The sequence below is a fragment of the Elaeis guineensis genome, chromosome 10 (assembly GCF_000442705.2).
Source record: "Elaeis guineensis isolate ETL-2024a chromosome 10, EG11, whole genome shotgun sequence".
Lineage (NCBI taxonomy): Eukaryota > Viridiplantae > Streptophyta > Magnoliopsida > Arecales > Arecaceae > Elaeis > Elaeis guineensis.
In genome coordinates, this window is record NC_026002.2 from 22,546,991 (window position 1) to 22,558,998 (window position 12,008).

General features: G+C 40.9%; 1 protein-coding gene across 1 annotated transcript; it reads right to left on the bottom strand.

Moving 5' to 3' along the window:
- Positions 1 to 5,109: 5,109 nt before the first annotated feature.
- LOC105059825 (uncharacterized) lies at positions 5,110 to 5,945 on the bottom strand. Its single transcript, XM_010943278.3, has one exon. It carries the CDS (start codon positions 5,898 to 5,900, stop codon positions 5,433 to 5,435), a length of 468 nt encoding a protein of 155 aa, XP_010941580.1. The 5' UTR covers positions 5,901 to 5,945; the 3' UTR covers positions 5,110 to 5,432.
- Between the last annotated feature and the right edge of the window lie 6,063 nt (positions 5,946 to 12,008).

Below are 12,008 nucleotides of genomic sequence, written 5' to 3' on the forward strand. Positions count from 1 at the left end.
TCTACATTGGATTTTTTTAAACTTAAACCAAAACTAAACTGGTTTTTTTGGTTTCTTAAATTTTTAATAGAAACCGAACCCAATCTAAAAAATGCAACCCAAACCAAACTGAAATTAGTAGTTTAGATCGGTTTTGTGGTTTAACAGGTTTAATTGCACACCCTCAGGCTGGCTAAAGTTTCCATTGTTCACCATCCATCAGTGAACTTGAAAAAAACAGGATCATAAAGCATTATTATTTGTACCAACCTCTTGGCTTGAACTTGTGGGATTTTTCTTACTAGATAATCAATAATACTACTAATTTGTTTCATTTTCAGACCAAATTTACCACATCTTCAGCTTTCCTATAACTTATTTTTTGATAGCATCGAGATTCGTACTACCCATAATCTATATGAGGGTCTTTAATTATTTGTACTACCGAGTGCTAGACGGGATCCATTCCTATGTGTTGTTATACCATCCCCTGACATATGAACTTGGAATACATATTGCACAAAAAATAAAAAATAAAAAACTTTGGAAGCTCTGTTTGAGAAGGTTAGCCCCCAGCTCCTGCGATGCTTACAACCGGTGTTTCAAAGTTGTTATAATTATTTTTCTTTTGCCTTAGGCAAATGATTGAGAATTACTGCAAGCATGGATTTGCTGACTTCACCAGCAATTTTCTGCCGTCCATCATGATCGACAATCTAAAATATTGGATAGGTATTGACCAGAATATCCATCAATAGTTTAGTCTATCGTAGCCTTGATCGGCCATGCTAACAAAAGTATGCCAATGAATTCTTAATGTCGTGCAAATGTCAAGCACTGAAGCTTTTCTACTTGTTGCGGCCAATTCCCTCGTCGCCTAATCACCGAGAATGTGCACCTGCAAGGAAAGTCCTCACTGATCAGAGATATCTCCGGTGGGGACCCTCCGACGCTCAAGTCAGAGAAGAGACTAGGCAACAGTGGAAAAAAATCAGGGGCTCAGCTTGAGAGAGCTTGAGAAAGCTTACCAAAATTATTGTCTTACCCCATTGTATAGTAGAATGCGGTATGGTCCCGCCATTAATGGTGCAGACAACTGGAGAGTTGTCAAATCGTCGGGGGCTATCAAATCGACGTGGGTTGTCAGGTCATCAGAATTAACCCATATTCTTGGCAAGACAATGCCCCAAGGCGGTTGTACAGCATGTCCTTGACAGGACAACAGTTCATAGCGGTTGTACGGTATTTGGATGGACTGGCCGACTATATGTCGGTATTCGACTGCCGAGACATCGGGTGATGACTCGAAAATACCGTCGGCTGATCTGGTGCCTTGTGGAAGTCGGACGTCGGTTGCCACCCCCGACAGTGAGTCGGTGATATGGGTTCGGCCGTCCGGCCGGTTGGAAACAGTATTGGTCTGTTCGGCCAGCATACCTTCGGTCGGATATCGTCGGCAGTCATTGTCGGAGTCATCTGTCCGTGGGTAGAGTCGGGCATTGGTCGGACCGTTCCGAGGATAAGTCGGCATATAGGGGTCGGCCGGTATATCCCAATAGTTGCCCCTCCCACTCCTGAGTCCGATGTCGTGTTGGCCCGCGTGAACATGTAGGCGATGGCCTCGGGCGAAAGGAGTGGTTTTTCATCACGTCATGCCCCGACTCTGACGACCATACCAATGGGTGATCCGATGTCAGACGTCTCATTGGGAATGCAAATCACCGTCGACACGATCATTCTGTAGAATCTGATAGTCGAGTAGTGTCCGACATATTCGGATAGGATAACGATGACAAGTCGAATATCCATTGTCCGGTCCTTGGTCGGGCGTGCACGTCGCGATGTATGATAAACGGTGGTAAGCCGAATATCCTTCGATCGGTCATGACCAAGTCAGTATGTCGCAAGTGCGACGTAGCTTGTTGACACGATCATGCCGCAGAATCTGATAGTCGGTACGATCATGCCGTAGAATCTGATAGTCGATACGATCATGCCGTAGAATCTAATAGTCGATACGATCATGCCGTAGAATATGATAGTTGAGTGGCGTCCGACGTATTCGGTTAGGATAACGATGACAAGTCGAATATCCATTGTCCGACCCTCGGTCGGGCATATACGTCGCGATGTGTGATAAACGGTGGCAAGCTGAATATCCTTCGATCGGTCGTGATTAGGTCGGTATGTCGCAAGTGCGACGTAGCTTGTCGACGCCATCATGCCGTAGAATCTGATAGTCGATACGATCATGCCGTAGAATCTGATAGTTGATACGATCATCCCATAGAATTTGATAGTCGAATGGCGTCCGACGTATTCGGTTAGGATAACAATGACAAGTCGAATATCCATTGTCTGATCCTCGGTCGGGTGTATACGTCATGATGTGTGATAAACAGTGGCAAGCCAAATATCCTTCGATCGATCGTGACCAGGTCGGTATGTCGCAAGTGCGACATAGCTTGTCGACGCCATCATCCCGTAGAATCTGATAGTCGAGTGGCGTCCGACGTATTCGATTAAAATAACGATGATAAGTCGAATATCCGTTGTCCGGCCCTCGATCGGATGTATACGTCGTGATGTGTGATAAACGGTGGCAAGCCGAATATCCTTCGACCGGTCGTGACCAAGTCGGTATATCACCAGTATTTTCTCCGGTCGAGGCCCTTTGCCTTCAGAGGCGAAAGCCGTCGCAGATATTCCGCTCCTTCGATCTCCATCAAGAGTATTTTCTCCGATCAAGGCCCTTTGCCTTCAGAGGCAGAGGCCATCATAGATATTTCTCTCCTTCGATCTCCATCAGAATCTATGCACGAGGAGCGGAGAGAGGGGTGTAGGAGTCATACCTGCGATACGTCGGTCTCGGACTCCACCGTCGGGGCGATCTCGGGCTTCGTCGTCGGGATGAGACTCGTTTATCGGTTGGGGGCCTGCTGGGTTCAGCAGGAGCCCGACTTTTCTTCCGCTTCTCCTTCTGGCCTGTGCCCTCGGTCAGGCACCGATCGGAAGCTCCTTTGTCCGCGTGCATATATTTGTACGTGCGCTCCAGCAATTCGGCATATGTCTGGAGGAGGGTTTTGTCCAAGGAATATGTGAATCAGGACCCCCTTAGCCCCCTCTTCATGGCCGAGATAGCCATGTCTTCATTGAGGTCCCGGACCTCAAGTGTGGCCGCATTGAATCGAGCCACAAAGTGCCGGAGTGTCTCATTTTCTTCCTGCTTGAGGGAAAAAAGACTGTCCGAGATTCGTGATGATTTCTGACTGGTGCTGAAATGGACCACGAAAGAATGCTCGAGTTGCTCGAAAGAGTGGATACTTCCTAAGCAGAGGTCGGAGTACTAGGCCCTGGCAGCTTTGCGAAGTGTGGCGGGGAAGCCGATGCAGAGGAGGGCATCGATTGCCCCTTGAATTGTCATGAGAGCCTTGTAGCTCTCCAGATGGTCAACTGGGTCAGTGGAGCCATCGTAAGGCTCCACATGAGGCATCTTGAACCGACTAGGGATCGGTTCGTCGAGGATAAATTGTGAGAGAGATTGGGTGGTCCAGAAGTCGACGTCATTTGAAGACTTCTGACCATCCGCCTGGAGCTGGGCAAGCCGACGGTCGATTTCTTCGAACTTACGTTCGTAGTCATCCAACCGTCGGTGTTGAGAAACCCCAGGAGTCGAACCTCTCGACGAATTTGAGAGGGAGGCAGATGGTGTCCGCAGCCGCTTCTCCTTCCTTGCTCGCTCCAACTGGGAAGGAGAAGGACGTCGAGACCGGTGGGTGTCGCGCCGTGGCCGCCTCCCCCCTCTCGATGAGAGTGCTGAGACGGCTGCTCTTGAGGAGGAGGCGGAAGTTGACGCGGGCATCGGTGGCTGCTTCTGGATGGCATCGGGTGCGCCGTCGGTTATTCCGCCGGCGGTTGCGGCAACTGGGTTGGTTGTTGTTGGAGGTTTTTGACCGCGTCCATCAGAACAGTCTTCTGCCGCACGATCGCCACAATCTGCGCCTCCGTGGTCACCACAGGATGCGGAGAGCTGGATTCTGCCATAGAGGGTGAAGGAGGGGCCTCTTTCCGACGGGAAGAGTGCCTCACCGATCCGGTAGCTCTCGATCGCTAAGCCCTGATTTTTGCCATCTCGAGAGATTTTTCAAGTTCTGTGGAGCTCGTTGTCTTATCTCCGTCGGACCCCCTTCCTAGCGCGCCAAATTTGTTGCGGCCAATCCCCTCATCGTCTGATCGTCGGGAACACGCACCTGCAAGAAAAGTCTTCACTGACCGGAGATGTCTCTGGTGGGGACCCTCCGACGCTCAAGTCAGAGAGAAGACTAGGCAAAAGTGGAAAGAAATCAGGGGCTCAGCTTGAGAGAGCTTGAGAAAGCTTACCAAAACTGTTGCCTTACCCCGTTTTATAGTAGAATGCGGTATGGTCCGCCATTAATGGTGCAGATAACTGGGGAGTTGTCAAATCATCGAGGACTGTCAAATCGACATGGGTTGTCAGGTCATCAGAATTAATCCATGTCCTTGGCAGGACAATGCCCCAGGGCGGTCGCACAGCATGTCCTTGACAGGACAACAGCCCATAGCGGTTGTACAGCGTTTGGACGAGCTGGCCGACTATATGTCGGTATTCGGCTGTCGGAACGTCGGGTGATGATTCGAAAATACCATCGGCTGATCTGGTACTTTGTAGAAGTCGGACGTCGGCTGCCATCTCCGACAGTGAGTCGGTGATATGGGTTCGGTCGTTCGGCCAGTTGAAAACAGTATTGATCTGTTCGGCCGGCATACCTTCGGTCGGATATCGTCGACAGTCATTATCGGAGTCGTCCATCCATGGGTAGAGTTGGACGTTGGTCGGACTGTTTCGAGAATAAGTCGATATATAGGGATCGGCCGGTATATCCCTGCACTACTTAATTTTTTGGTTAACTTCGTCTCTATATTGGGTAATATGGCACTTCGTCTGTGTAGCGTGGAACACCATATCCTCTATTTAATTTTAAAATAGATACTGGGTAGATACAATGTTACAGTACCATTGTTCGACGAATTAACAACCGAGAGAGAGAATGAGAGAGAGAGAGAGAGAGAGAGAGAGAGAGAGAGAGAGGTGCTCCTTTTATATTCACTTCAAAGATCACTTTGAAGACCGAACATATAGAAAAGAAATTTTATTCGTATAAAACACTCCTGAACAGAGTCTAGAAAACAATGAAGCAAAGTACAACTAAAACCATCCAAATGCTCACAAACCGACCAAAATTAAGAATAATAAGCATATGATCCCAAACAAGGAAATAAAAGAAAAATACGACCATAAGAATATAGATGACTCCCAAGTCCCGAGCACCGATTCCTTTGACAACGTACCAGCTCATGAGCTAATGGTCCACATTTATTTCCATGACCCTACTCATATATGTTAATAATTAGGATGCCATTCCTAGCGTCCATCATGGGCTAGTAGTTTCATGTGTTGGAGAGTGCACAGTGCCGGGAATGGAAGGGAATTCAGGGATGGTGGGCTTAGGAGGCAATTCGACCTTTGGAATGGAAGGCATTGGAGGGACTTCTACCTTTGGGAAGTCTGGGATGGAAGGCTCGGGAGGCAGTTCAACCTTTGGGATGCTTGGGATGGCAGGCTTGGGAGGCAGTTCGACCTTTGGGATTTCCGGTAATATTGGTGGCAGTTCAACCTTTGGCAGCGCCGGCTCCTCTGGCTTCGGTGGCAACTCAGGCTTGGGTAGAGCTGGAATGTCGGGCAGTGAGGGGAGTTCCGGTTTAGGGAGGGTTGGGATCGTTGGATGCGGTGGAGACTCCACCTCTGGAGTATCCAATAGATGGCGAGCTGCTTGGCAGGAGCTGAGGACCAAAAGTGCAATGAGGATGGACATGGAGAGCAGGAAAGGATTCGAAGCCATGGTTCTATGAGATCTGCTGGCAAGCTGTTCCGACGAAGAGCTAAATGCTTAAGTTTGTGATGAAGAGAAGAGACTAATGATTTGGTACTTATAGCTGAGTGAGTTGGTGGAGTTTGTAGGTATTTGCATGACGGGCTAGTGGGTAGTTTGGTTGTTGGCCTTCTTGTCACTCGTCTGGTTCGGTGGGTTGGGAAATTTGAAGTGGCGGCTTATGTGGGTGTTGGTATTAGTTCACCTTCTTATCCGTCTATAAGAAAGGAGGAAAGATTCTATCAAGGGGTAATAGTGGTAATAGTCAATGCGAGGGAAAGAATATAATACATCTACGTACTATGAGACATGTCCTCCTTAAGGATTTAACTAAAATGTATACGTAGTGTCGACAATCTTAATTCTTATAGTAAGATGTCAATAAAAAAAAAATCGAAGAAATAAATTAAAATCAATATAAATATAAGATTTACATAATTTTTTTTTAAAATTAAAGAAAAAAATCAAGAAATAAGAAGAATGGAGATTTTTACTATCTTCTATCATGCATATTACAAAATACAAGATTAAAAAAAAAATCTTAAAAAAACACTTACGTTTCAAAGACATCATATCTTATTAAAATAGGTATATCAAAATATAATCAGAATCAAATTAGATCGTACTACTGAAAAAGCCTCCATTATCTCTATGATCTAATTTAAATGCAAGTCACCTCTATATATATTATAATGTTTCTTGAGTGAAAGATGTTTTGAAGGCTGGACTTGGCATATATAATGAATTTGTTTGCACGAACATGGAAGTTGGCAACAATATATCTCGGACACATCAGGATATTCGGAGGTAATCTGTGTACAATTTGCTTTGACTATTAAATAGCTAAACATGATCTAAAACTAAATGAATATTGAATATTTGGTAACTAAGAACAATTGCAAGGTAGCACAATGACAGGATGCCAAAGGAATCCTAAATGCCCTCCCGTCAAGCAATGAAGCACTTGGTGTTTTAACTTTTGAACCGAGTTACTAGCAGTGTAGGCTTACGCTAGTGGTTGCACACCTTTCCTTTGCTACAAAGAATCTGCATTCTAGCAGTAACACTATAAAAAATTTAATTTTTTACGATAAAATTTTTTTATCAGTAAAAATTATATTTTCATCATTAAAAATATTTGTGATGAAAATTTTTATAGCTAAAAATATTTGTGATAAAAATTTTTGTCGCTAAAAATTTATAGAGAAAGACGCGTAACAAAAGATCTTAGCGACGAAAAAATTTTATTTTGTCGTCAAAAATAGCCAACCTAACAGACAAAGAGTTCGCAGTATTAGCGACGAAAAATTTTTATCACAACAGCATAAATTTTCATCGCTAAAATTACGATAAAAAATATTTTCATCGTAAAAAATATTTTTTTTATTTTTAATTTATTAATTTTAATGATGAAAAATAAAATTTCATCGCAAAGATTAGTGATGAAAATAATTTTATCACTAAATATAGGGATAAAAAAATTTCTCTTATTTTTTGCGATGAAAAAAAAATTGTCGCAAAAATTACGATAATTTTTTTTTTATCGCAAAGATTGCGACGAAATTTTATTTTGTTGCAAAGATTGCGATGAAAAATTAATTTTGTCATAATTTTTATGATGAAATAAATATTTCGTCGCAATTTTTTGCGACGAAAAAAAATTTCATTGCAAAAAATTACGACCAAAAAAAATCGTTGCTAAAAAAAAAATAAAAAAAATGATAATACTTTTTAGCGACAAAATATATATTTCGTCACAAAATTAACGATGAAATAAAAAATTTCATCGCAATATATAATGAAAATTTTATTTTTGAGATCGCAAAATTTTTTATTTTTTTACGATGAAATTAATATTTCATCGCTAAATTAAATTTTGGATAAAAAAATTTATTTTTATTTTTTTATAAAAAAAAATCTGTTCAAATATAAATTTTCAGATCAAACATATTTTACATAACAATATATTAACACAATAAAAATATTCTAATTCAAAATATCAATTTCAAGTAGTAATAAGTTTCATAACCATTGTTGTCATGTACAAAAATATAAGTCCATACACTATTTTAAATTTAAAAAAATTATAAACTAGGTATGATCTGACTCGTTGGCCTCGTTTCCTTCTCCAGGTGTCGAGCCTTGGCCCGATATGTATCGCGATAGTGATGCAGAGGCAGCATCATGTGATTGTAGAGGTGCTACCACGGAGGCATCAATACCGAGCCATCCCACCATCGTAGCCACTATCCTCTCGAGCGTCTGACTGCGATTCATCCAGTAACTAATCTGATCTTGTATCATGTTCATGGATGTCCTAACTACCTCTGGCACCGATGCATCATCAGACCAGCCAGATGATGAACTGCATGATTTTTTTGACCGCATGCTATGCCCAAATCCTAGCTACCATCCGAGGACGGCATCCAGAATCGCATCATCTGTCATCGAACAAACTTGCTGCGATCCAGTATCGCTGTCAGATCCAACATCCCTCATCGTCTGCTCTCTCAATTGTAACATTTTTTTCTTCACAATAAATCAAATAAAATCATAATTTTTTTTAAACTCTTTAAAAGCATTCAAAATGTAGAGTAATAATACTTACATGATGCTGCCTCACCTCCTCGGTTACAAACTTGCCACTCTTGTTTTGATAGAATTTAGCATAGGTGTCGACTCCAGATAGTTCCTATTCAAACAAAAGAAAAAAAGAAAAAGGATATCAAAGTAATATAAATATTTAATAAGAAGTTACAAAGTACAATTGCAAATGTAGTTACGTACCATCTTCTTCATTTCCTGTGCAAAAGAGGCACTTCCTTATGTATGAATAGAATCAATTTTACTCCTATTTATCTTATTCATCACCGATCGTCGCTACAAAATACATACAATTATAACCAATAAAGGACATAATAAAATTAAAATAACTTGAAACACTAGACATACTTGAAATATCTCACTTCCAAAATACTCACATAACCATCGTCAATCGTTACTAGACCTAGCCCAATTTCTGTAAGGCTAGGTCATAGGATCAATTCCTTTCATCTGCAGTTCATTGTAGTATTTATGAAGCCTACATCATAAATCTCTGTATTTATTTGCAGCCATTTTGAGAATATATGCCATCACTTATTCGTCGGTGCAATCCTCAAAGTCAATATTATCCTACACAGTCATCATGACAAAAAGCAAATACATAAAATTATTCATATAATAAAAAATTATTCATATAACCAAAAATAATATGGATCATGTAATGATATGCAAGGCATTCGAATTTAATTCTTACCTTGATATGAGAGACTAGAGCATCGCGATATCGAAGAGCTACATGCTTGAAACTTTCAACGGCCCACGGAAAATGATTCCACGTATTCAAACTGATCTCATTTGCGACAATACTAGCCTCTGTGCCAACCGGATGATCCTAAAATATCTGTACTTTTGGCTTTTTATTGTGCGTATGTACATATTTCTCCAAAACCAAACCCCTACTAGGACCACACACTGCATGTCGTTGCTGTGTTCCTGCATATAAAAATTCATGAAATGAACATATATCATGTATCACTGGATGTATATAACAAAAAAATATATGTGATTTATAAATTGATAGACATGTACCTATAAGGGGATGATGCTACGATGCCATGACCTCCAGCTGGGCAGGCTCTGGCTGAGCACTAGTTTGCTCTGTGGATTCAGGCAACTAAGTCTCATCTAAATCCTCTGACTCATCATGCAAAATGCGTCTGTTGCTAACCCTAGCCTGTTGCAAAATGCATCTATTGCAAAATCCTCTGACTCATCATGCAAAATGCATCTCATCTATGATTACCATATGGATTAAATCTATCTGTTGCCAACCCTAGCCTGACATTTCGTGAATCAGCTACAAATTGTGGATGTTCACAATCAAAATATTTCCATGCATCTCCATCTGATGGATGTTTCATGACATCATCATCGATATTATTTTTTTCTTATGCCATCGCATGTCACAGGTAGTATGCCTCGACATAAACAATCGATGCAATCATGGTGTAATCAAAAAGTACCGCAAAATCTTGTATGATATTTTTTTTTTCTTCTTATCCTTACCATAACTTTCTTTCCATCTGCTTGAATGACAAATCGGACATGCTTGTAAATCATTTTTGTCCTTCCGAAACAAAACACAATCATTCGGACATGCATGTATCTTTTCGCAGTGTAGGCCTAAGCCATCGACTCCCAAACCGAGTCCTTTCAATAATTTTTTGACTTCATAATGACTTGACGGAAGTAACTCTCCCTCTGATAGTAGGTCCTTCAAAAATTTGAGCAACCAATTAAACGAGTTGTTTGATCACTTACCAAGTATCTTCATATGTAATAACTTTATTACGATGGACAACAGAGATTACTTCTTACAACCAAGATAAACATCACTTTGTGCATCTCTTAATAGATGCTCGAATCTATCATTCACAGATATGTTACTGTCCTCTTCAGCTTTTTATTTTGGAATGGGATACTGATGTTCTGCTCTCACTTCCATATTTACTTCAAATAACTCCAGATGGAGATCCTCTAAAATTTCTCTATCTTCTGCACCGAGTATTTGTCTTTCACGACTGCATGATCCACCGACTGACGATGGATTTATGGGACTCCTGGGCAACATGCTCGAGCTAGTCGGCAAATCTTCACCATGACAAGTCCATCTCTTGTAAGTCACATCTATACCGTGTTTGTATAAATAATTTTGAATATCCGATAGGGTACATCAAAATAAATTTCTGCATCGACGATTGGACAACGAGCTTTTCCATCTTCTTTAGTATGCTATCTTCTGCACCGAGTATTTGCCTTTCATGACTGCATGATCCATCGACTGACGATGGATTTATGGGACTCCTGAGCAACATGCTCGAGCTAGTCGGTAAATCTTCACCATGACAAGTCCATCTCTTGTAAGTCACATCTATACCGTGTTCGTATAAATAATTTTGAATGTCCGATAGGGTACATCAAAATAAATTCCTACATCGACGATATGGACAATAAGCTTTTCCATCTTCTTTAGTATGCTATCTTCTGCACCGAGTATTTACCTTTCACGACTGCATGATCCACCGACTGATGACGAATTTATGGGACTCCTGGGCAACATGCTCGAGCTAGTCGGCAAATCTTCACCATAACAAGTCCATCTCTTGTAAGTCACATCTATACCGTGTTCGTATAAATAATTTTGAATATCTGATAGGGTACATCAAAATAAATTTCTACATCGACGATATGGACAACGAGCTTTTCCATCTTCTTTAGTATGATTGGACGCCACATTCATAAAAAATCTCACACCCGTAATATACTCGGGACAGAACTTTTTACATAATGACATCTAACCACGATCCATGCCTACATATTTATGATGCAAACTATACAATCAATTTTATGTAATAATAGTTGACTAACACCTTATATCTTCTACCTAAAGGGTGATGGTCCTATCCCATTCAAAAATGTAAGAATTTAATATTGCAATATATGTCTTCTACATCAAAAAAATTTCAGCAGTATTTCGACTCAGTTCTCCAGATACACAAGCACTAAAGTTGTGCTATGTATCCAGAGAACATGACCGAAAATACCGACAAAACTCTGCGATGTAGAAGCACATGATTTGCAATATTAAATTTATTTACATGCTCAAACTATCCATGAGGATAATTCGAGGATAGTGTGTAGAGCATCAATATTTTTTTTATTAAAAAATAAATATTGGTTCATACACGCTATCTTCGAACAAAAATTTTAAGGTTTATAAATTTATTATGCTACAATTAATATATTATTATTATAATTATTTTTATTTTTAAAATATTTCTAAATCATGATTGGAGTAAAATAATAAATAATTATATTTAATGATTAAAATTAATTGAGAAGGAAGGATAAAAATTAAAAAAATTAAAAAATTAAAAAATTTGCTCTCACCTTCAACTCTCCCGTGAATCCCAGAGAGAGAGAGATGGGTACTGGCTCCCAGAGAGAGAGATGGGTACCGGCAGCTGTGCTGCG